Source organism: Gymnodraco acuticeps, unplaced genomic scaffold (assembly GCF_902827175.1).
Source record: "Gymnodraco acuticeps unplaced genomic scaffold, fGymAcu1.1, whole genome shotgun sequence".
NCBI lineage: Eukaryota > Metazoa > Chordata > Actinopteri > Perciformes > Bathydraconidae > Gymnodraco > Gymnodraco acuticeps.
In genome coordinates this window covers 1,036-26,600 of record NW_022991679.1, presented here as the reverse complement: position 1 = coordinate 26,600, position 25,565 = coordinate 1,036, and the positions used below count along the sequence as shown (strand labels likewise).

Below are 25,565 nucleotides of genomic sequence, written 5' to 3'. Positions count from 1 at the left end.
GCGTGCTACGTGCTACTTAACATAACAAAGATGGCATTTCAAATGTTTACACTATATTGTTTTCTTCTTCCTAAAGTCCTTCTGCTACGAGTCAGAAACCTTTTCTTAAGAGACCTTGTTTTGTGTCCCAGGTGTCTGAAGGCGTACCGGCTGCCGTGCTACGTGCTAGCGGTAGCGATGGAGGGTCTCTGCTGCCTCTTCGTCCCGCTGCTGCGATCCTTCCAGCTTCTCGTTCCCTTCGCTGTTCTCTACGGATACTTCGACGGCGCCTACGTGGCTCTGATCCCGGTGGTGATCTCGGACGTGGTCGGAGCGCCGTACCTTTCCTCTGCGCTCGGAGTGGTTTACTTCCTGCACGCCATCCCCTACCTGCTCAGCCCGCCGGTCGGAGGTGAGACGCGCAGATTAGCTTTAAACCAGGGGGCCATTTTGAATCGTCCCTCAGCAAATTCACAAAGTATAATGTGGGCCGTATGGAATGGAATGCGGCCTAAAAAAGAAACTTGTATTGTCCTTAAATATAGATGAAAACAGATATTACACAGTTCATGTGTGAATAAGAACTTTCAGTCCATTCAAGTTGAAAACATGTTCGAACAAGCTTGAAATACCCTTCATGTTTCCTCTTGTTAGCATTCTCACTCTGAAGCTTCTGTTGTAAGGGATGAGCAACACAATAAAGTGAACCCTCTGGGAGCTGGGATGTAGGCAGTACACCTCTAGTGAGCGGCCCAGCCCTTCCTATGTTTTTCTGTGTGTGGCCCTCGGTGAAAAAAAAAGGTTTGGACACCCCTGATTTACACGGTGTGTTCAAGGACTGTCCGACTTCTGAGGTTCAACATCACTGGCACATCTGTTGCTATCCTCTTTTCTACAGGCACATTTGATTTGTCATTATGATTCTACTTGTGATAGTCGGACATGTATTGATTCCATCCGAAAGCTGCTATAATACAAAACAACAGGAACATGTCTGTCTCCACAATGATCAATAACAGCGAACGAATGGTCATTAAAGTACAAATAAACAGAATCACACTAAGCCTGGTTAATGGGTTTTCTTTATAAGTGTGCGGTCGCGCTCAACGTACGTTAAATGCGTACGTTGTTACCTGACCTAATTGACCTGTTAGTTTAAATAAACATGTTTTACAGAACTACGTTTTCACACGTAACTTAAACATGTCTGTATGTTGACGTAAGTATCTGACTTAACTAATGTCGTTAAAATAAGTATTTTTTTGACGTGTCTTAATGAACCTCAGTTAAAATCATATAAAGTTATAAATGAATGTTATACAAACGTCCTCTCTTCTACAGGTTGGCTCGTTGACGTCACAGGAAGTTACTCTCCGACGTTCTTCCTCAGCGGCGGCGCCCTGCTGGCCAGCGCCGCCGTGATCTCTGCGATCACCGGGATCCGACGCTGCCACCGACACCTGAACGCCTCAGAGGACAAGCCACGCCCCCTCTGCCTGCCCGACCAATCAGAGCGCCCCGTCAGTCCGGCCGGGGCCACGTAGCCTCGGGGGGGGAAATGGGATTTAATCCAGACGGCGACTTTAAACCCGGAGAAACTGGTTGGGTTTCTTTAACTCTCTAAATGGATTTAACGAGGGTCTTAACGAGGGTCTTAACGAGGGCAAACTGAAGTTGTCCTTGTCTGAAGAACCGGAGATAAATGAATAATTAAACCAAATGTCCTCATGTTTTTAATTATTTAGAGAAACTGCTGAAATGTGTTTTTCTTTGAAACCTTAAAACTCCAGGTGGATTATTTCAGAGGAATATCCACAGAGCAGATTGAACAAAACGACTTTAAATGAGACCGATTTATTTTGAGCTTTAAAAAATATAGTGGTTTAAATAAATAAAAAATTGGGAGAAAATTTGATTTTGAATTACATTTTGAAAAATATAACAAAATGCGTCAGGTGAACACAGGTACGCCAGGTGAGCACAGGTACGCCAGGTGAGCACAGGTACGCCAGGTGAGCACAGGTGAACACAGGTACGCCAGGTGAGCACAGGTACGCCAGGTGAGCACAGGTGAACACAGGTACGCCAGGTGAGCACAGGTACGCCAGGTGAGCACAGGTACGCCAGGTGAACACAGGTACGCCAGGTGAGCACAGGTGAACACAGGTACGCCAGGTGAACACAGGTGCGCCAGGTGAACACAGGTACGCCAGGTGAACACAGGTACGCCAGGTGAGCACAGGTGCGCCAGGTGAGCACAGGTACGCCAGGTGAACACAGGTACGCCAGGTGAGCACAGGTACGCCAGGTGAGCACAGGTACGCCAGGTGAGCACAGGTACCTACATGTTCCCTCAGTGTGAACAAGGATCATGTTTCGTTGATAAAATGTGTGATTTCTCTTTCTGTAATTGTTGCTTTGAATGGGTTTCAATGGGGGCATTTTTTACTGTCTGTATTTCTGATTTAGGAAACACTTTATATTCAACATGCATATGAGCAGTTTATTGGCTCTTTGTCAGTCATTATAAAACACTTAGTAATGCCTTATTCTACAAGTAATCAGCCGTTAGTTGAGTTTCTCCTCAGTAACCCTCTGATTAGAGCTGATTCATTGCAAGTGAGGAAGTTCTTGTTCATGAGTTCTGGTCTTAATATGCGCTGCTCCATATGGGCCTGATAAGGCAGCAGCACCACAAGAATAGTGATTCTCACATAATTACACTTATGATCTATTCTTATGTAACAAGACATGAAAAGTGTTAATTGTGTCTAAATAACTCAAAATTAAGTATATCTAAGAATATGTGTTGGGGTATTGACGGTTCAGCTAGCAAGGTGATATTGACCTGTATGTTTCAGATTTGCACATCTATATGTTTGTGAGATCTGTATTGAAGGTTCGACACCGGGTACCGGAAGCAGAGTGAGCTGAGGCGAAGCCCCTCCCCTTCCGGTGGACCTCCATGGGACCGTATTTTGGAAGTCAATGGAGAGAGAAAGATTATCTTTCCATCCCGTTTGAATTGAATTACACATATGATGTTTGTCAATTTAAAAGATCATTTTCAAGTCAAAAAAATTAAAATGTGTCGTAAAACTGAAGCAACACTACATCTCCCGCCTCGCACCCAGCCGGCACGTTGGAACATTTCACTCTTTCTTCTAGAACGAGGCGGAAAGTATTAAAAGAGGTGAAAATCACTCCAAGTCTGGGCGCGTTGAGAGCTGCACACACAAGGGGAGTGAGTCGGTTCCAGCATGCGGGACCGGCTTCAAGGTTTCGGTGAGTGACACGAGGGTGATGTGTAACGTTAATGTACGCGACTCTGGGACTTGTAGTCTTTCTAGTTGTGTATTTTTCATAGTCTTATATTTCAACAGTTTTACGACAAACTGACTTTTTTCGAGGAGCGATAATCGAGGAATCACCAGACCATCCTCTGATGAAGTCCTCAGACACTCGCCCCGCCCCCTTACTGTGTATCGCTCACTGATTGGACGAGGCAGTGCATGCACTGATCTGATGCTTCTTGACATGAGAGCAGTTTCCCAGCGGAGTGAAGAAAACACATGAACCTCACGAGACTCACTCCTCAGTTTATACCGTGTTTAGTTTCAATTCATGTTTCATTTAGTTACAAATATGTGAAATACAACTAAGTGGTCAAAAATCATTTTATTGGAAACATTTTCATGTATTGTCATTTCCATTCAGTCAGTCATTAAGTGCTATTAAAATGTTAATGTGCTGCATATCCACACAAACACACAAAGTGTGCCAATGGATGTTAATCTAACTGGGTTTTATAACATCTCTCTCTTTCTTCTCTCAATTATCTTATTTCTATTGTGCACTCTAATCAATATTAATCCAGTTACCTTGGTTGCTGATTGGACATGACATCAGGTTAGGTTTACACGTTATTCACCAAACCAGGAATCTAGAGAATAATCTGCAGATAAATTGATAATAAAACAAATGAAATAAAAGTTGATTTCTGAATTTATTGAAAATGATTTATCCACAAAAGTTAAAACCGGTTCATGAATTCAAGACTCATTAAAACACTCATTAAAACAAGGAGCTTTTTATATAAAATATTTACAGAAAACAGTCAGTTTTAAAGTCGCTCAGGTAAAGAGTATTCTTTTGAACCGTTAGTTACCTGGTGTGTACGACAGACAGCTGTGTGTGTGTTACATCCACCACGACAGACAGCTGTGTGTGTGTTACATCCACCACGACAGACAGCTGTGTGTGTGTGTTACGTCCACCACGACAGACAGCTGTGTTTGTGTGTGTTACATCCACCACGACAGACAGCTGTGTGTGTGTTACATCCACCACGACAGACAGCTGTGTGTGTGTTACATCCACCACGACAGACAGCTGTGTGTGTGTGTTACATCCACCACGACAGACAGCTGTGTGTGTGTGTTACATCCACCACGACAGACAGCTGTGTGTGTGTTACATCCACCACGACAGACAGCTGTGTGTGTGTGTTACATCCACCATGACAGACAACTGTGTGTGTGTGTTACGTCCACCACCACAGACAGCTGCGTGTGTGTGTTACATCCACCACCACAGACAACTGTGTGTGTGTGTTACATCCACCACCACAGACAGCTGTGTGTGTGTGTTACATCCACCATGACAGACAACTGTGTGTGTGTGTTACATCCACCACGACAGACAACTGTGTGTGTGTGTTACATCCACCACCACAGACAGCTGCGTGTGTGTGTGTTACATCCACCACCACAGACAGCTGTGTGTGTGTTACATCCACCACCACAGACAGCTGTGTGTGTGTGTTACATCCACCATGACAGACAACTGTGTGTGTGTGTTACATCCACCACCACAGACAGCTGCGTGTGTGTGTGTTACATCCACCACCACAGACAGCTGTGTGTGTGTTACATCCACCACCACAGACAGCTGTGTGTGTGTGTTACATCCACCACCACAGACAGCTGTGTGTGTGTGTTACATCCACCACGACAGACAACTGTGTGTGTGTGTTACATCCACCACGACATACAACTGTGTGTGTGTGTGTGTGTGTGTTACATCCACCACGACAGACAGCTGTGTGTGTGTGTTACATCCACGACAGACAACTGTGTGTGTGTGTTACATCCACCACCACAGACAGCTGCGTGTGTGTGTTACATCCACCACCACAGACAGCTGTGTGTGTGTTACGTCCACCACCACAGACAGCTGCGTGTGTGTTACATCCACCACCACAGACAGCTGTGTGTGTGTTACATCCACCACCACAGACAGCTGTGTGTGTGTGTTACATCCACCACCACAGACAACTGTGTGTGTGTGTTACATCCACCACCACAGACAACTGTGTGTGTGTTACATCCACCACGACAGACAACTGTGTGTGTGTGTTACGTCCACCACCACAGACAACTGTGTGTGTGTGTTACATCCACCACCACAGACAACTGTGTGTGTGTGTTACATCCACCACCACAGACAGCTGTGTGTGTGTGTTACATCCACCACCACAGACAGCTGCGTGTGTGTGTGTTACATCCACCACCACAGACAGCTGTGTGTGTGTTACATCCACCACCACAGACAGCTGCGTGTGTGTTACATCCACCACGACAGACAACTGTGTGTGTGTGTTACGTCCACCACCACAGACAGCTGTGTGTGTGTTACATCCACCACCACAGACAGCTGTGTGTGTGTTACATCCACCACGACAGACAACTGTGTGTGTGTGTTACGTCCACCACCACAGACAGCTGCGTGTGTGTGTGTTACATCCACCACCACAGACAGCTGTGTGTGTGTGTTACATCCACCACCACAGACAACTGTGTGTGTGTGTTACATCCACCACCACAGACAACTGTGTGTGTGTGTTACATCCACCACGACAGACAGCTGTGTGTGTGTGTTACATCCACCACCACAGACAACTGTGTGTGTGTGTTACATCCACCACCACAGACAACTGTGTGTGTGTTACATCCACCACCACAGACAGCTGTGTGTGTGTTACATCCACCACCACAGACAGCTGTGTGTGTGTTACATCCACCACCACAGACAACTGCGTGTGTGTTACATCCACCACGACAGACAACTGTGTGTGTGTGTTACGTCCACCACCACAGACAACTGTGTGTGTGTGTTACATCCACCACCACAGACAACTGTGTGTGTGTGTTACATCCACCACCACAGACAGCTGTGTGTGTGTGTTACATCCACCACCACAGACAGCTGCGTGTGTGTGTGTTACATCCACCACCACAGACAGCTGTGTGTGTGTTACATCCACCACCACAGACAGCTGCGTGTGTGTTACATCCACCACGACAGACAACTGTGTGTGTGTGTTACGTCCACCACCACAGACAGCTGTGTGTGTGTTACATCCACCACCACAGACAGCTGTGTGTGTGTTACATCCACCACGACAGACAACTGTGTGTGTGTGTTACGTCCACCACCACAGACAGCTGCGTGTGTGTGTGTTACATCCACCACCACAGACAGCTGTGTGTGTGTGTTACATCCACCACCACAGACAACTGTGTGTGTGTGTTACATCCACCACCACAGACAACTGTGTGTGTGTGTTACATCCACCACGACAGACAACTGCGTGTGTGTGTTACATCCACGACAGACAACTGTGTGTGTGTGTGTTACATCCACCACCACAGACAGCTATGTGTGTGTGTTACATCCACCACGACAGACAACTGTGTGTGTGTGTTACATCCACCACCACAGACAACTGTGTGTGTGTGTTACATCCACCACGACAGACAGCTGTGTGTGTGTGTGTTACATCCACCACCACAGACAGCTGTGTGTGTGGGTGTTACATCCACCACGACAGACAGCTGTGTGTGTGTGTTACATCCACCACGACAGACAACTGTGTGTGTGTGTGTTACATCCACCACGACAGACAACTGTGTGTGTGTGTGTTACATCCACCACCACAGACAGCTATGTGTGTGTTACATCCACCACGACAGACAACTGTGTGTGTGTGTTACGTCCACCACCACAGACTGCTGTGTGTGTGTTACATCCACCACCACAGACAGCTGTGTGTGTGTTACATCCACCACCACAGACAGCTGTGTGTGTGTGTGTGTTACATCCACCACCACAGACAGCTGTGTGTGTGTTACATCCACCACCACAGACAGCTGTGTGTGTGTGTGTTACATCCACCACGACAGACAACTGTGTGTGTGTGTTACATCCACCACCACAGACAGCTGTGTGTGTGTTACATCCACCACCACAGACAGCTGTGTGTGTGTGTTACATCCACCACCACAGACAGCTGTGTGTGTGTTACATCCACCACCACAGACAGCTGTGTGTGTGTGTTACACCCAGGGGTTAAGTTGGGATTTGATATGTCGGGGGGCTGTGTTTTATTTTTTTGGGGGGGGGGGGGGGGGGAGCAATATATGATGCCCAATCCTAAAGCAACTGCTCCTGTATCAGATGCAGTATTTCATGCCACCAATCGAGAAAGTAAACATAGAAAGTCAAATAGACCGTCTTTTTATTAGTATTATTTAACTGGAATGAATTTACATTTGAAATTATTAATATATACACAAACATTTTTCACAAATTACAGACCTTCAAATTGGCATTTTAAGTCAACATTTCTCTGCACACTTACTCAAGAACATTAAAAAACAACTATGTGAGTACAGAGAAATATTATCTGAATTGATTGAGGAATGAAAGTCCACATCAATATAAGCAGTTCAACAACATTACTGTATGTACGACCAGCTACTTCATCAAATCCCAGATGGCTGATAGGGGGAAGCCTGTGTAGTCGTGCATCTTTGTCTACAGGCTAAATGCTGCAGACCTTCTGGTAGCTACCCACTTCCTCACATATATTGTGGGGTCCCAAGAAGTAAGAGGAGGTCCAACCATTTGAATGAACATTAGAGCAGAGACATTTTGAGTTTTCAGTTGTGAGCGCATTGATGTTACAACTGCATTCATTTCTGAGAAACCCCTCTCACACTCTGCACTGTTCACAGCAATGGTTTCCACTGCGTTGTTAAGCTTTAGAAGGGACATGTGCATCGGCACACTGGCATTCTCCTTAAAGTCCCTATAACTTCGCTTAACACCAGAGAATCAGATTTTTAAAAGAGTGCATAGCTCTCTTATTTCACACTCACCATACATTAATGGTAGAGGGCTTGGCCATGTCTTTGTATCAAGAACATTGACCTTTTGAAAGAGGGATTCCTCTTCAATTGTGACCATCCTTGTTTCCATGCTTTTGCATAGTGCTGCATAAAACTTTGTGGGATCTATTATCTTCTGCCTTGGGTCATTGCATAGTGTTATGCCATTACAAACATCTTGCTGCTCTGCCTCACATGCGGTTTTGTAGAACAAACCACTGTCTGGGTTCCTGCTCATGGTTTTAAAAACATCTAGCTGTCTTTTTATCAGATGTACTGATTGAGACAGTCTAATGTCTCTCGACTGTAGAGCCTCAGACAGGTCTTTCAGCTCCTCACGTGCATCCATCATCAGTCCAAGGTTTTTAACAAAAGCAACTGACGTCAGCTTTGCTGCTAGCCCCTCATTCATGCATCTATCATTTGAGGAACGGTTCACATCTACACGTGCAGATGTGAGGTGATGATAGAGTGCAGCATACATCCAAACAGCATTTACTGTCCTAACAGATGAAGCCACCCACCTGATCCCGAGGACGCGACCAATCTTCCTCAAGCATACACCTACTTCAGAGACTGCAGCATCAAGCTCTCTTAAGTTCTTTGGTGACTGATGATAGAGACAGTATAGCTGGTCAAGAAAAGCTGTGACGTGGTTGGTTTCGGTGCTTGACTGCATCTGACACAGACAACTCCAACCTATGGTTTAGACAATGCCAGCCTATGAGGCCTGGGTACTCACTTCTCAGTTTTGTGTAGAAGCCATTCTTTCTGCCTACCATTACGGAGGCTCCATCTGAGCACAATCCCACCAGACATTCTTTCAGAAAAGCATCATCAAGGCCATATTTCTGTAGACAGTTCAGTAGTTGACTAACGATTCCATCTGCAGTTGTACTCTCTAGCTCGAGAAGATCTAGGAAGAAGGTCACTGCTCTGAGCTATCAACTGACGTTCTTAGGTACACAATAAGACAAGACTTCTTGCTTAATGAGGTGCTTTCATCCACAAGAACAGTTAGCTTTGGTCGGGTCACTTTGATACTTGCCAATAGGGCTTCCCTCATTTCTTTTGAGATAAAATGTACAATGTCTGTACATGTAACATTTCAGTGGAGTACTCGGCCAACATTTACACCATTTATCATTTGTAGTTCTATTAGTCCAGGATGATCAGAGTATGGCCGGTTATCTTTTGCAATGTCGTATGCCGTTCTAAAGACATTATGGGTGGAAGCCAAAATGTCTTTTTGAGTTTTTAGAAAGCTTGATTTTAAAGCTTCTTGATTTTGTCTTTTTACTATGTCCTGTGCTAATTTGTGACTCTGTGAGACACTATGTTCATTTATTTTCTTTCTCAATGATTTCATTTGCTTCTCATTGCTGTTGCCATATGGGCCTACCCTACAGTTCTGCCATTCAGTAGAGAATGAGTACCTCTGTTTCCCTGTTCTCATTGCCCCAAGGGATCCCGCTTCCCTGCATGATTTGCATCCTATTTTTTTATTTCCAACTATTAGAAATGTATATTTCTGTGTAAAATATTCCAATTGACTTTGATTCCAGCAGTCAGGCAAGTTGTCAGCCTTTGCTACACTGCTTCCCTGCTCTGCTCCTCTGTCCTCCTCAGGCTGCTCTGCTCCTCTGTCCTCCTCAGGCTGCTCTGCTCTCCTCAGCCTGCTCTGCTCTCCTCAGCCTGCTCTGCTCCTCTGTCCTCCTCAGCCTGCTCTGCTCTCCTCAGCCTGCTCTGCTCCTCTGTCCTCCTCAGCCTGCTCTGCTCCTCTGTCCTCCTCAGGCTGCTCTGCTCCTCTGTCCTCCTCAGGCTGCTCTGTCCTCCTCTGTCCTCCTCAGGCTGCTCTGCTCCTCTGTCCTCCTCAGGCTGCTCTGCTCCTCTGTCCTCCTCAGCCTGCTCTGCTCCTCTGTCCTCCTCAGGCTGCTCTGCTCCTCTGTCCTCCTCAGGCTGCTCTGTCCTCCTCTGTCCTCCTCAGGCTGCTCTGCTCCTCTGTCCTCCTCAGGCTGCTCTGCTCCTCTGTCCTCCTCAGCCTGCTCTGCTCCTCTGTCCTCCTCAGGCTGCTCTGTCCTCCTCTGTCCTCCTCAGGCTGCTCTGCTCCTCTGTCCTCCTCAGGCTACTCTGCTCTCCTCAGCCTGCTCTGCTCCTCTGTCCTCCTCAGGCTGCTCTGCTCCTCTGTAGGGTTGGGAACCGAAACTCGGTTCCAGATGAGAACCGATAAGAAAATGCCGGGTACCGGGTACCCATACAAAATACACAATTTCGGTTCTGCTTAACGGTTCCTAAACGCGGTAGACCCTGTATTCCAGCGGGTCCGTCTGCACCGCGGTGCTGCGGTGACCCGGTGGAATACAGGGCGGACCTGGAGAATCACAGAACGTCCGGTCGTCAGCGGGCCGTTGACGGCCGGCTCGGTACGCTGACGGCCGGCACCGCCCTTCATTTTTTTAAACGGCATCATATAAATTGCGCTGACAGGCGACAGAGGTCCACAGTTGCCCCGCAGCGATGCTCCCCCGCCCTCCCGTAGACATTTCACGAGCTCAGTCACTTCATAACACCAAAGATAGGTTGCGGTAAACACTCTGAAGTGAGGCTCCACTACACTAAAAAATAAAAGGCAAAGTGTAATGCCTGTTAATAGCTTGCCACAGGCATAGCTCAGTTAAAATAAAGCACAGCTATTGTGCAATACATTTGTATTGCATGTATATTTTTTAGTAACAATTTCAGTTAAAGCTTTTAAGAATAAATATATTTTTGTTATCTAAACGTTTGACCTCTTTATTTTACAATTTTGGAATCGAAACGGGGAATCGATAAGAACCGGAATCGATAAGCAGAACCGGAATCGAAATCGGAATCGATAAATTTCAAACGATACCCATCCCTACTCCTCTGTCCTCCTCAGGCTGCTCTGCTCTCCTCAGCCTGCTCTGCTCCTCTGTCCTCCTCAGCCTGCTCTGCTCTCCTCAGCCTGCTCTGCTCCTCTGTCCTCCTCAGCCTGCTCTGCTCCTCTGTCCTCCTCAGGCTGCTCTGCTCCTCTGTCCTCCTCAGGCTGCTCTGTCCTCCTCTGTCCTCCTCAGGCTGCTCTGCTCCTCTGTCCTCCTCAGGCTGCTCTGCTCCTCTGTCCTCCTCAGCCTGCTCTGCTCTCCTCAGCCTGCTCTGCTCCTCTGTCCTCCTCAGCCTGCTCTGCTCCTCTGTCCTCCTCAGGCTGCTCTGCTCCTCTGTCCTCCTCAGGCTGCTCTGCTCCTCTGTCCTCCTCAGGCTGCTCTGCTCCTCTGTCCTCCTCAGGCTGCTCTGCTCCTCTGTCCTCCTCAGGCTGCTCTGTCCTCCTCTGTCCTCCTCAGGCTGCTCTGCTCCTCTGTCCTCCTCAGGCTGCTCTGTCCTCCTCTGTCCTCCTCAGGCTGCTCTGCTCCTCTGTCCTCCTCAGGCTGCTCTGCTCCTCTGTCCTCCTCAGCCTGCTCTGCTCCTCTGTCCTCCTCAGGCTGCTCTGTCCTCCTCTGTCCTCCTCAGGCTGCTCTGCTCCTCTGTCCTCCTCAGGCTACTCTGCTCTCCTCAGCCTGCTCTGCTCCTCTGTCCTCCTCAGGCTGCTCTGCTCCTCTGTCCTCCTCAGGCTGCACTGCTCTCCTCAGCCTGCTCTGCTCCTCTGTCCTCCTCAGGCTGCTCTGTCCTCCTCAGGCTGCTCTGTCCTCCTCTGTCCCATCCTCAGGCTGCTCTGCTCCTCTGTACTCCTCAGGCTGCTCTGCTCCTTCTGTCCTCCTCAGGCTGCTCTGCTCTCCTCTGTCCTCCTCAGCCTGCTCTGCTCCTCTGTCCTCCTCAGCCTGCTCTGCTCTCTGTCCTCCTCAGGCTGCTCTGCTCCTCTGTCCTCCTCAGGCTGCTCTGCTCTCCTCAGCCTGCTCTGCTTCCTCTGTCCTCCTCAGGCTGCTCTGCTCCTCTGTCCTCCTCAGGCCTGCTCTGCTCTCCTCAGCCTGCTCTGCTCCTCTGTCCTCCTCAGCCTGCTCTGCTCCTCTGTCCTCCTCAGGCTGCTCTGCTCTCCTCAGCCTGCTCTGCTCCTCTGTCCTCCTCAGGCTGCTCTGCTCCTCTGTCCTCCTCAAGGCTGCCTGCTCCTCTGTCCTCCTCAGGCTGCTCTGCTCCTCTGTCCTCCTCAGGCTGCTCTGCTCCTCTGTCCTCCTCAGGCTGCTCTGCTCCTCTGTCCTCCTCAGGCTGCTCTGCTCCTCTGTCCTCCTCAGGCTGCTCTACTCCTCTGTCCTCCTCAGGCTGCTCCTCCTCAGGCTCTTCTGCTCCTCAAGGCTGCTCTGTCCTCCCAGGCTGCTCTACTCCTCTGTCCTCCTCAGGCTGCTCTACTCCTCTGTCCTCCTCAGGCTGCTCTACTCCTCTGTCCTCCTCGAGGCTGCTCTACTACCTCTGTCCTCCTCAGGCTGCTCTGCTCCTCTGTCCTCCTCAGCTGCTCTGCTCCTCTGTCCTCCTCAGGCTGCTCTGCTCCTCTGTCCTCCTCAGGCTGCTCTGCCCTCTGTCCTCCTCAGCTGCTCTGCTCCTCTGTTCCTCCTCAGCCTGCTTCTGCTCCTCTGTCCTCCTCAGGCTGCTCTGCTCCTCTGTCCTCCTCAGGCTGCTCTGCTCCTCTGTCCTCCTTCAGTGCTCTACTCCCTCTGTCCTCCTCAGGCTGCTCTGCTTCCCTCAGCCTGCTCTGCTCCTCTGTCCTCCTCAGGCTGCTCTACTCCTCTGTCCCTCCTCAGGCTGCTCTGTCCTCCTCAGGCTGCTCTGCTCCTCTGTCCTCCTCAGGCTGCTCTACTCCTCTGTCCTCCTCAGGCTGCTCTACTCCTCTGTCCTCCTCAGCCTGCTCTACTCCTCTGTCCTCCTCAGGCTGCTCTGCTCCTCTGTCCTCCTCAGGCTGCTCTACTCCTCTGTCCTCCCTCCGGCTGCTCTACTCCTCTGTCCTCCCTCAGGCTGCTCTGCTCCTCTGTCCTCCTCAGGCTGCTCTGCTCTCTGTCCCTCCTCAGGCTGCTCTACTCCTCTGTCTCCTCAGGCTGCTCTACTCTCTGTCCTCCCCAGGACTGCTCTGCTCCCTCTGTCCTCCTCAGGCTGCTCTACTCCTCTGTCCTCCTCAGGCTGCTCTACTCCTCTGTCCTCCTCAGCTGCTCTGCTCCTCTGTCTCTAGGGCTCCACTCCTCTGGTCCTCCTCTGGCTGCTCTGCTCCTCTGTCCTCCTCAGGCTGCTCTGCTCCTCTGTCCTCCTCAGGCTGCTCTACTCCTCTGTCCTCCTCAGGCTGCTCTGCTCCTCTGTCCTCCTCAGGCTGCTCTACTCCTCTGTCCTCCTCAGGCTGCTCTACTCCTCTGTCCTCCTCAGGCTGCTCTGCTCCTCTGTCCTCCTCAGGCTGCTCTACTCCTCTCCTCAAGTTCCTCCACTCCCTTCCCTTCTTTACGCTGCTCTGATCCTCTCTCTTTTCCAAGCTGCCCTGCTCGCCCATCACTTGCCTTGTTCTGCTCAACTCTGCATTTAAATGTAGGATAATTAACAAAGGAACTTATGGTGAATAAATAAAATATACAAATGGCTGGTTAGGGTTAGGGTTAGGGCAGTGCTAAGTAGCAGTGATGTCTTACCTTTTAAAGAAGTCTGTAAGTTTCCTCCTTTTTGCTTCACTCATTTCTGCATCATGCCTCACTTTAAACTTTCAAAGAGAAAGGAAATAAATATATGCATATCTCAGCTTTATGCACTCACATACATAGCATCAGGCTGGGGCCAGTTATTCCATGAGAGGGGTTCAATAAAAGCGGGTTAAATTGACAAAGACAGTATAAAGTAATTTTGTAAAATAAACATAAAATACAATAATTGTTATTTGTTTTGGTAAATTTAAGTGACAATTTAATTAAAAAACATAACAGTATTTGCTTTTATAAGGTAATGAACAGTTTAATCTCCACTGTACATCCTGGTCTCTGATTTGATTTAATTCCAATAAATCGTAATATTGTAACCTTTTTTTGGAGGGGAGCCATAGGGGGGTACCTGGTCAGTGTTACGGGGGCACTGGCCCGTGTTTGCCCCCCCCCTAGAACCGCCCCTGCATAGCATGGTTTAGGAAACGGGCGCTCTGCACGGAGGAACCGCAGCAGAGTCCCGCGGGAGGTGCTGCGGTGTAAAGCTCACGATCGGAGCAGAGACACACGTTCACTGACAAAGCCGACAAACTATAGCTGGTCGCAGAGATCTGCTATTCTAAAATAAAGTCAACAATATCGACCATTGGCTGCTGTCTTTCTCTTAGTTTAAGAAACGCTTGATTTGATCCAAAGTTAGTTAAAACAAAAAAACGTTATTTAATTTAATGGTAGTCGAACGTAAAACCAGAATATCAGAGGAATTCATGTTAAGAAACCTGTCAGCGTATTACCTATTTCCTCCACACTTGTTCCCGGGTTCACCTGTCACTCTGCTGGCTGTCTGTGACTGACGGAAGAGACTGTGTGGTCGCCGATCAGCCAAGTAGATTTGAAGAAAATAAAGAAAGGGGAAACCCGCGAGAAATTTGAAAAGTGCAAGTCATCGTCGCGTCATCTTATTTATGTTCCCTACAGCTAGAAAGAGTGTTTTATTGATTTTTCGAATTATTCAGAACCTTAAACATATAGAAAGAAAAGTTTTAACATGTATATATTTTTTGTGTAAACATATGATATAGGCATGCTGCATACATTGTTAAAAATATGCGAGGGGCATGACGTCAGAGCATTTTCCTATGTGCCGGTGTTTAGCCCCGGACAGCCCGGCCCAATTTAACCCCTGGTTAAACCCACCACGACAGACAGCTGTGTGTGTGTGTTACATCCACCACGACAGACAGCTGTGTGTGTGTGTTACATCCACCACGACAGACAGCTGTGTGTGTGTGTTACATCCACCACGACAGACAGATGTGTGTGTGTGTGTTACATCCACCACGACAGACAGATGTGTGTGTGTGTTACATCCACCACGACAGACAGATGTGTGTGTGTGTTACATCCACCACGACAGACAGATGTGTGTGTGTGTTACATCCACCACGACAGACAGATGTGTGTGTGTGTTACATCCACCACGACAGACAGCTGCGTGTGTGTGTTACATCCACCACGACAGACAGCTGTGTGTGTGTGTTACATCCACCACGACAGACAGATGTGTGTGTGTGTTACATCCACCACGACAGACAGCTGCGTGTGTGTGTTACATCCACCACGACAGACAGATGTGTGTGTGTGTTACATCCACCACGACAGACAGCTGTGTGTGTGTGTGTTACATCCACCACGACAGACAGATGTGTGTGTGTGTGTGTTACATCCACCACGACAGACAGCTGTGTGTGTGTGTGTGTTACATCCACCACGACAGACAGCTGTGTGTGTGTTACATCCACCACGACAGACAGCTGTGTGTGTGTGTGTTACATCCACCACGACAGACAGCTGTGTGTGTGTGTGTGTTGTTTAAATACAAATTATACAAGAAATACCAGATTTAATATTTTCATGCTCCAACTAAACACAACAAATATAACAGTTCAATCTCTGATTAATAGATGGCTTTTATTTTGAAAATACCAGATAGTGGAAAGTTGTCTGTTCTCTGATCTTTAAAAAAAATCAAACCCCTACAAACTAAAAGTAGAAAAAGTTTCTGTGCAGTTTTTAATACCGCCGAAACATTGTGGTGAAGTCCCACGATGATGATGTCACTCCCTGATGATGATGAGGTCACTCCCCGAGGATGATGAGGTCACTACCTGAGGATGATGATGTCACTTCCTGCTGATGATGTCACTTCCTGCAGGTCTTGGAGCGCAGCTGTCTCTTGATGATCAGGTGATCGCTCTCCTTCTCTTCATTCGCTCTTCCAGACATCTTAAAAAAAGAAAACAAAAAGAAAGCTTTAAATCTTCGTCCTCTCCTTTAACGACACGATTAAATCACGATTATTTGTTAAGAGCCTGAACAGGGAACAGCAGTTAGCTGTTAGCTCTGTTTCTCTGCTAACTGCAGCTAACTGCTGCTAACAGCTAACTGCAGCTAACTGCAGCTAACTGCAGCTAACTGCTAACAGCTAACTGCAGCTAACGTCACATAGCTCTCTGTTTGATCTAAATGGATGTAGGGTCTGAGCAGTGGCTTGTTGTCGTCAGGAGGAAGTCTTTGAGGATGCTGGAAACCTGGATCATTTCTAATGAAGTGTTTCCTGGTTTCCTGCAGCTGCTCCTCTCTGTGCTTCACTTGATGCCAGAGGTGGGACCAAGTCATTGTTTTGCAAGTCCGAGTCAAGTCTCAAGTCTTTGCGCTCAAGTCCGAGTCAAGTCTCAAGTCTTTGTTTTGCAAGTCCGAGTCAAGTCTCAAGTCTTTGTTTTGCAAGTCCAAGTCAAGTCTCAAGTCAGGATGGGCAAGTTCAAGTCAAGTCCTAAACTTTGACAAAACGAGTCATAAACAAGTCATTATGTGTTTTTCACCAAATGTAATGACATCGATCAACAGAATAATACTTAATAATCAAATTGCTCTTTATTAGTCACATTAATCATTTAATAATCAATTTTCTCTCTGCTGGTAAAGTAACGTGTGTTTTTCTAATTTAAGGGGGATCAGTAAGGTAAGGCTACCGTGACGGTTTGATTCAGAAGGAGTTTAATGTATAAGATCCCTGATGTTGAGGTAACCAGAATGTTTATTTCCACTGTGTACAACATGTTGTAAGGGACCCACAATCTATCTTTATGCAAGGGATAATGTGCAGCCAGGCGGTCTCTATGGGGAAAAGAACACCTGAATCTAGATCCCTCTGCAGGTGGTACTTTAACTATATTTTGATGCTAATACTTTTGTACTTTTACTTGTAACATTTTGAATGCAGGACTTTTTATTGTACAGGGTTCCTGCAGGTTTCGCCAACTCAAATTTAAAACTTTTTAACACCACTTTGAATAGAATTTAAGACCTATTTCACGGCAATAAAGTATGAAGGAAAATGTATATACGTCCCGCGGGCCCACCACCTACGGGAAACATCGATGGGGTCGGGTGCGCTGCCAGAAGGGTGGCAGTGAAAGCGGAGGGTCTCGACGGACCAGACCCGGGCGACAGAAGCTGGCTTTGGGGACGTGGAACGTCACCTCTCTGGGGGGGAAGGAGCCGGAGCTTGTGCGGGAGGTGGAGCGTTACCAGTTGGATCTGGTTGGGCTCACCTCTACGCACAGCGTCGGCTCTGGAACCTTACTTCTGGATAGGGGTTGGACTCTATTCTTCTCCGGAGTTGCTCAAGGTGTGAGGCGCCGGGCGGGTGTGGGGATACTCACAAGTCCCCGGTTAGGTGCTTCGTTGTTGGAGTTTACCCCAGTGGACGAGAGGGTCGCCTCCCTACGCCTGCGGGTTATGGGGGGGAAAACTCTGACTGTTGTGTGTGCTTATGCACCCAACAGCAGTTCAGAGTATACGGCCTTCTTGGAGACCCTGGAAAGAGTCCTGTATGGGGCTCCTGAAGGGGACTCTTTAATCTTGCTGGGAGACTTCAACGCACATGTGGGCAATGATGGAGACACTTGGAGGGGCGTGATTGGGAGGAACGGCCCCCCTGATCTGAACCGGAGTGGTGGTTTGTTACTGGACTTCTGTGCTAGTCATGGATTGGCCATAACAAACACCATGTTCGAACATAAGGATGCTCATAAGTGTACGTGGTACCAGAGCACCCTAGGCAGAAGGTCCATGATCGATTTCGTTATCGTATCATCGGACCTGAGGCCGTATGTTTTGGACACTCGGGTAAAGAGAGGGGCGGAGTTGTCAACTGATCACCATCTGGTGGTGAGTTGGGTCGAGTGGCGGGGGAAGCCTCTGGATAGACCTGGTAAGCCCAAACGTGTAGTTCGGGTGAACTGGGAACGTCTGGAGGAGGCCCAAGTTCAGGAGGCCTTCAACTCACACCTCCGGCGGAGCTTTTCGGGCATTCCTGTGGAGGTTGGGGACATTGAACCAGAGTGGTCGGTGTTCAAAGCCTCTATTGCCGAAGCCGCGGCGGGGAGCTGTGGTCTCAAGGTCCTAGGTGCCTCAAGGGGCGGTAACCCTCGAACCTCCTGGTGGACACCGGTGGTCAGGGAAGCCGTCCGACTGAAGAAGGAGGCCTTCAGGGATTTGTTATCCCGGGGGACTCCCGAGGCAGTTGCAAGGTACCGACAGGCCCGAAGGGCAGCAGCCTCATCCGTGGCCGAGGCAAAGCAGCGGGTGTGGGAGAAGTTCGGAGAAAACATGGAGAAGGACTTTCGGGCGGCACCAAAGTTGTTCTGGAAAACTGTCCGACACCTCAGGAGGGGGAAGCAGGGAACCATCCAAGCTGTGTACAGTAAGGATGGGACGTTGTTGACCTCAACTGATGGAGTGTTAGGGCGTTGGAAGGAACACTTTGAGGAACTCCTGAACCCGACAACTCCGCCCTCTATGTTAGAGGCAGAGCTGGAGTATGACGGGGGATCAGCACCGATCTCCCGGGGGGAGGTCACTGAGGTCGTCAAACAACTCCACAGTGGCAAAGCCCCAGGGGTGGATGAGATCCGCCCGGAAATGCTGAAGGCTCTGGGTGTTGAGGGACTGTCATGGTTGACACGTCTCATCAACGTTGCGTGGAAGTCGGAAACAGTACCGAAGGAGTGGCAGACCGGGGTGGTGGTCCCCCTTTTTAAAAAGGGGGATCAGAGGGTGTGTGCCAATTACAGAGGCATCACACTACTCAGCCTCCCCGGGAAAGTTTACTCTAAGGTACTCGAAAGGAGGGTCAGGCCGATTGTCGAACCTCAGATTGAGGAGGAACAATGCGGATTCCGTCCTGGTCGTGGAACGACGGATCAGCTTTTTACTCTCGCAAGGATCCTGGAGGGGGCCTGGGAATACGCTTATCCGGTCTACATGTGTTTTGTGGACTTGGAGAAGGCGTATGACCGAGTTCCCAGGGAGTTACTGTGGGAGGTGCTGCGGGAGTATGGGGTGAGGGGGTCTCTACTCAGGGCCATCCAATCTCTGTACTCCCAAAGCGAGAGCTGTGTCCGGGTCCTCGGCAGTAAGTCGGACCCATTTCCGGTGAGGGTTGGCCTCCGCCAGGGCTGCGCTTTGTCACCAATCCTGTTTGTAATATACATGGATCGGATTTCGAGGCGTAGTCATGGGGGAGGGGGTCTGCAGTTCGGTGGACTAAGGATTGCACCACTGCTTTTTGCAGATGATGTGGTTCTAATGGCTTCATCGGTCTGCGACCTTCAGCACTCACTGGATCGGTTCGCAACCGAGTGTGAAGCGGCTGGGATGAGGATCAGCACCTCCAAATCTGAGGCCATGGTTCTCAGCAGGAAACCGATGGACTGTCCACTTCAAGTAGGGAATGAGTCCTTACCCCAAGTGAAGGAGTTCAAGTATCTCGGGGTCTTGTTCTCGAGTGAGGGAACAATGGAGCGTGAGATGGGCCGGAGAATCGGAGCAGCGGGGAGCGGTACTGCAGTCGCTTTACCGCACCGTTGTGACGAAAAGGGAGCTGAGCCAGAAGGCAAAGATCTCTGTCTACCGGGCCATTTTCGTTCCTACCCTCACCTATGGTCATGAAGGATGGGTCATGACCGAAAGAACGAGATCGCGGATACAAGCGGCCGAGATGGGTTTTCTCCGCAGGGTGGCTGGTGTCTCCCTTAGGGATAAGGTGAGAAGTTCGGTCATCAGGGAGGGACTCGGAGTTGAGCCGCTCCTCCTTCGCGTCGAAAGGAGCCAGTTGAGGTGGTTCGGGCACCTAGTTAGGATGCCACCTGGGCGCCTCCCTAGGGAGGTGTTCCAGGCACGTCCAGCTGGGAAGAGACCAAGGGGTAGACCTAGGACCAGGTGGAGGGATTATATCTCTTCGCTGGCCTGGGAGCGCCTTGGGATCCCCCAGTCAGAGCTGGTTGATGTCGCCAGGGAAAAGAAAGTTTGGGGCTCTCTGCTGGAACTGCTACCCCCGCGACCCGACCACGGATAAGCGGAAGAAGATGGATGGATGGATGGATGGATGGAAAATGTATATAAAGAAGAAATACGTCCCATAATCACTTACAAAGTAAATGTATTCACGAGAACAATGACTGAACACAACAGCGTAACAGTACAGAACTGTGTTAGCGTGTTAGACAAAAAGTGTGTATGTGTGTGCCCTTGAGTGTGTGTGTGTGTGTGTGTGTGTTAGGGCTGTGCAATTAATCATATTTTAATCGCAATTACGATTTTGGCCTGCCACAATTACGAAAACAACATAATCGGAAAAAACGATTATTTTGCTTTGCTAGGTTGTGACAGTGCACCACAACATATTTGATCTAATGAATTTGTTAGTAATGTATAATTTATTTAATTAATTTTTGTATTGGTTTTTCAGTTGAATTATACGTTCAGGGTAATCAACAGTTAAACAGATACTGTTCAAATTATTATTTGTTTTAAAGTTAAATAAATGGATGTTTTCAAAGTCAATGAATAATCGTATTTAATAATCGTGATATTAATTATTGACCAACATAATCTTGATTATTGCCATAATCGAGCAGCCCTAGTGTGTGTGTGTGTGTGTGTGTGTGTGTGTGTGTGTGTGTGTGTGTGGCTATATTCAGAGCTCTGCTGCCTTGGCTACACTATTTCATCGTTGCTGTTGTATGATTGGTGTTTAGCTACGGTATTTAGCGTCTACAGCACATCCGCTTTTAGGGTTGACGTAGACCCAAACTTCGCCCGGAGGTCCCCCGGTGTTGTTGCGGGAGCTGCTGCATTAGCTGCTGCTGCACTAGCTAACGCTACATTAGCTGCTGCTGCACTAGCTAACGCTACATTAGCTGCTGCTGCACTAGCTAACGCTACATTAGCTGCTGCTGCACTAGCTAACGCTACATTAGCTGCTGCTGCACTAGCTAACGCTCCACTAGCTACCGCTGCACTAGCTAACGCTACATTAGCTGCTGCTGCACTAGCTAACGCTCCACTAGCTAACGCTACATTAGCTGCTGCTGCACTAGCTAACGCTCCACTAGCTAACGCTACATTAGCTGCTGCTGCACTAGCTAACGCTCCACTAGCTAACGCTACATTAGCTGCTGCTGCACTAGCTAACGCTCCACTAGCTAACACTCCACTAGCTAACGCTACATTAGCTGCTGCTGCACTAGCTAACGCTCCACTAGCTAACGCTACATTAGCTGCTGCTGCACTAGCTAACGCTCCACTAGCTAACGCTACATTAGCTGCTGCTGCACTAGCTAACGCTGCACTAGCTAACGCTACATTAGCTGCTGCTGCACTAGCTAACGCTCCACTAGCTAACGCTGCACTAGCTAACGCTACATTAGCTGCTGCTGCACTAGCTAACGCTCCACTAGCTAACGCTACATTAGCTGCTGCTGCACTAGCTAACGCTCCACTAGCTAACGCTACATTAGCTGCTGCTGCACTAGCTAACGCTCCACTAGCTAACGCTACATTAGCTGCTGCTGCACTAGCTAACGCTCCACTAGCTAACACTCCACTAGCTAACGCTACATTAGCTGCTGCTGCACTAGCTAACACTCCACCAGCTAACGCTGCATTAGCTGCTGCTGCACTAGCTAACGCTACATTAGCTGCTGCTGCACTAGCTAACGCTGCATTAGCTGCTGCTGCACTAGCTAACGCTACATTAGCAAAACAAACACTAATTTATTTTGCAAAAGGTGCAGCGGGCTTCAAACACGTTCCCTCCACTGGTTTCAACCAAGCACTAAATTAGATGTTTTCCAACCAAATACGGTTGAACTGACACTAACCCATATTTATTTGTAAGTAGATTCGAAGATAGGCTACATGAGCTGAAGCTTGGTTGCTAGGTTACTAGCTGGGTGCTCTCCAATAAGGGGCCGGGGGAAACAAAGTTAGTGATTACTGGTTCCATGTTGATTTAATTCAATACAAATTGTTGGGGGGAACTGAAAGGCTATTACCGCACTGGTTACTTTGCAGCCCGGACATTTCCCCCAAAACACATTTAGACGCTATCGCAACATAGAAGTACCTTTCAAATCCGATAATTTTTAAGACCTCCTGAATCATATTTAAGACCTTTTTAAGGCCTTAAATTCTGATTATCAAATGTAAGACTTTTTAAGACCCCGCGGGAACCCTGATTGTAACTTGTTTTAATTGTCTGAACTTCTCCCACCTCTGACAATAAATCCTGAGTGGTTACCAACAAAAAACCCTGCTCTGAAGGTTATTTTCATTTTACACATCCTGCACTCAGCTTTGCTTTCTCCAGTATCATTGAAAAGCAGCCGGATGCTGCTTCTTTTTTCGGTTTTCGCTCATTTCTTGACTTTTTCCGACGCGCTTGCATTTAAATCCGGCTCCCCGTCTCCCCGTCGCTCTGTGCAGCTGGCCTGTACCACTACACATGCTGTGCCCCCCACCCTTCTTTCACATAATGGTATGATCCTAGTGTGTCCTCGCATATGATTGGCCGCATGGTGGGCCAGCTAAATAAAGACCCGCCCCTGCCTGCAAGGATTCTCAGCAAGAGTAGGAGCGGCTGAAGATTCTGCTTTCCCCGACGGGAGTCTGCTCTTCTAGCGGCAGCTCGCGATCGGCGTGTTGGAGACCTCTGAATTAAAGTAGCAAGTCACCTCAAGTCAGAAGGCTCAAGTCCAAGTCAAGTCCCGAGTCATTGGTGTTCAAGTCCAAGTCGAGTCGCAAGTCTTTTGTGATGTTGTCAAGTCGAGTCTCAAGTCATAAAATGTGTGACTCGAGTCCAAGTCATGTGACTCGAGTCCACACCTCTGCTTGATGCTCACGCTAACCGCTAACTATATCCAATAGTAGCTGCTGTTAGCTGGCGAGCAGTGGTGAGTTCTATTATCTAATGCAGTGGTTCTCAACTGGTGGGTCGCGGACCCGTTTCCAGTGGGTCGCGGACCCGTTTCCAGTGGGTCGCGGATGTGTGAGTGAAGAAAAAAAATTGAAAAAAGAAAATTGAAATTCTTTTTTTTCTTTTTTGGGGAAAAAGTCAAACTTTTATTTTGAAGGCCCGATTTTCTAACGCTGTGCATGCAGCAGGCGTTGGACTGGAAGTACCGGAGACCATAAACGGTTTTGAAAACTTCTGTTTTAGTGATCATCTTCTCAATAAAACATCTTTGCTGATGTCGACCCTTACCCACAATTTAAAGTAAGTCACACAGACCCTCTCCTCGTTGCTCTTCTCTCTGTGAGGAGCAGCAAGCTGTCAGAACTAAGTGAAAAACAGACAATGGCATAAAATATTATTAATATGTCGGGTAGTAATAGATTTATTTGTTTTCTTCTCAGAGTGTACCAGAATGCGTAGTTTATATGTAAGTATTTCTAAAAATCCCCCCAGACCCCTCTGCTGGGGTTGGGTTTCCAGCATGTGCCTTTTTATGTTACACAGCTTTGATTCCATCATCTCATTAAACCTTTTTTTAAAGCATACTTTAGTTCTGTGAAGGGATATAAGCACTGTACTTCACTTTCATTCATAATGTTTGCTGAAAAGCGTATATAATATTACAGCACGATTTTTTGTTGAATAGATTGTGGTTCGAAATGTTGGGTAAAAAGTGGGTCCCGAGGCCTGACCGGTTGAGAACCACTGCTCTAATGTATACATCATCTATGAAACATTAAGATGGGTGTCTGTCGTTTCCTCCTCACTGCATCTGGGGAGTCCTGCAGCGTGGCGTCCATCTTGAACAGTTTCCTGCGTCCTCGTTTGGGTCTCTGCACCACCTCTTTCTCCACAGAGTGACCGCTCACCAGCCCCATGATGCTCTTAGCTGCACACACGCACACACACACACACACACACACACACACACACACACACACACACACACACACACACACACACACACACACACACACACACACACACACACACACACACACACACACACCACACACACACACACACACACACACACACACACACACACACACACACACACACACACACACACACACACACACACACACACACACACACACACACACACACACACACACGTGAATGTCTTCTTCCAACATGAGAGTAACATGAGAACAGAGGCATCCCAACTGTAGCTGTGTAAATGACAGGATGTGTGATTACCTAGAACAGGGGTTCCCAAAGTGGGGGTCGCGAGATGATTACATTTAAATAAAACAATGTTATCATTTTTTAAGAATGATTATTAATAATAACGTGTGCATAGACATGTTTTGGGGGCGGACTGGCCATCTGTATAATTTCCCCGCAGCGAGGCTCCCCCCGTTGATAATCCAGTAGCAGTGTTTCTCCATCGTTTTTCTAGAACAGATTACAAATCGCCAGAAAATGGTACAAACAAGTGGCAACATGTGTGACGAAGGTGTTGCGCTGGGCTACATCAAGCAATCAAAAGTTAAACTTAAGCTCGCTCCATTGCGGAGATATTCAAGCGGGAGTGCGGAAAACTTAAATTAATTTATTTATTCACTAGCTCAAGCCGGGGACCAGTGATTATTAACATTTTAGGTTTTTGGAAAAAGTCAGAATATTGAGAAAAAATATCAACTACTTCCATTCTTGAGACGATAATAAATACATGGGTCCTGAGATTGAAGCTCAAGCCGGGGAGCAGGGAGAGTTTTCTAACACAGATGAAATGAAACGGTACCTGTGCTGCCCAGGATGGAGGGAGAGCTGTGGATCAAATCTCCGATCTTCTTCAGAGCGCCGTCACACTTCTCCTTCACTGCAGAACTCTACACGCACACGCGCGCGCACACACACACACACACACACACACACACACACACACACACACACACACACACACACACACACACACACACACACACACACACACACACACACACACACACACACCACACACACACACACACACACACACACACACACACACACACACACACACACACACACACACACACACACACAATATTAGGATTGCACAATTTTGGAAAAATGTCCCAAAGTTGGGTTTTTGACCCCTGACCCATCACAGTCCCCCTGCTTCCACTGCTACTTATTTAATGTTTTACTTTATGGTTTGCTTTCATGCTTGTTTGTTTGTTCACCATGTAAAGCGGCCTTGGGTCAGAGTCCTGCATCGGGTTGGGTACCCGCAGGACTCGGCCTTGGGTCAGAGTCCTGCATCGGGTTGGGTACCCGCAGGACTCGGCCTTGGGTCAGAGTCCTGCATCGGGTTGGGTACCCGCAGGACTCGGCCTTGGGTCAGAGTCCTGCATCGGGTTGGGTACCCGCAGGACTCGGCCTTGGGTC

General features: G+C 48.2%; 2 protein-coding genes across 2 annotated transcripts; one reads left to right on the top strand and one right to left on the bottom strand.

The window, feature by feature from the left end:
- Window positions 1-131: 131 nt before the first annotated feature.
- Window positions 132-1,889, top strand: LOC117534524 (monocarboxylate transporter 12-B-like; the record flags this gene model as incomplete). The annotated part of the gene is given in 2 exon segments (XM_034198733.1): window positions 132-391; window positions 1,321-1,889. Coding segments are annotated over 2 exon segments (463 nt in total), but the record flags the coding sequence as incomplete, so codon positions are not given.
- A 13,888-nt stretch (window positions 1,890-15,777) lies between these two features.
- On the bottom strand, window positions 15,778-25,024 carry LOC117534522 (kinesin-like protein KIF20B; the record flags this gene model as incomplete). The annotated part of the gene is given in 3 exon segments (XM_034198732.1): window positions 15,778-16,111; window positions 23,954-24,075; window positions 24,937-25,024. Coding segments are annotated over 3 exon segments (294 nt in total), but the record flags the coding sequence as incomplete, so codon positions are not given.
- Between the last annotated feature and the right edge of the window lie 541 nt (window positions 25,025-25,565).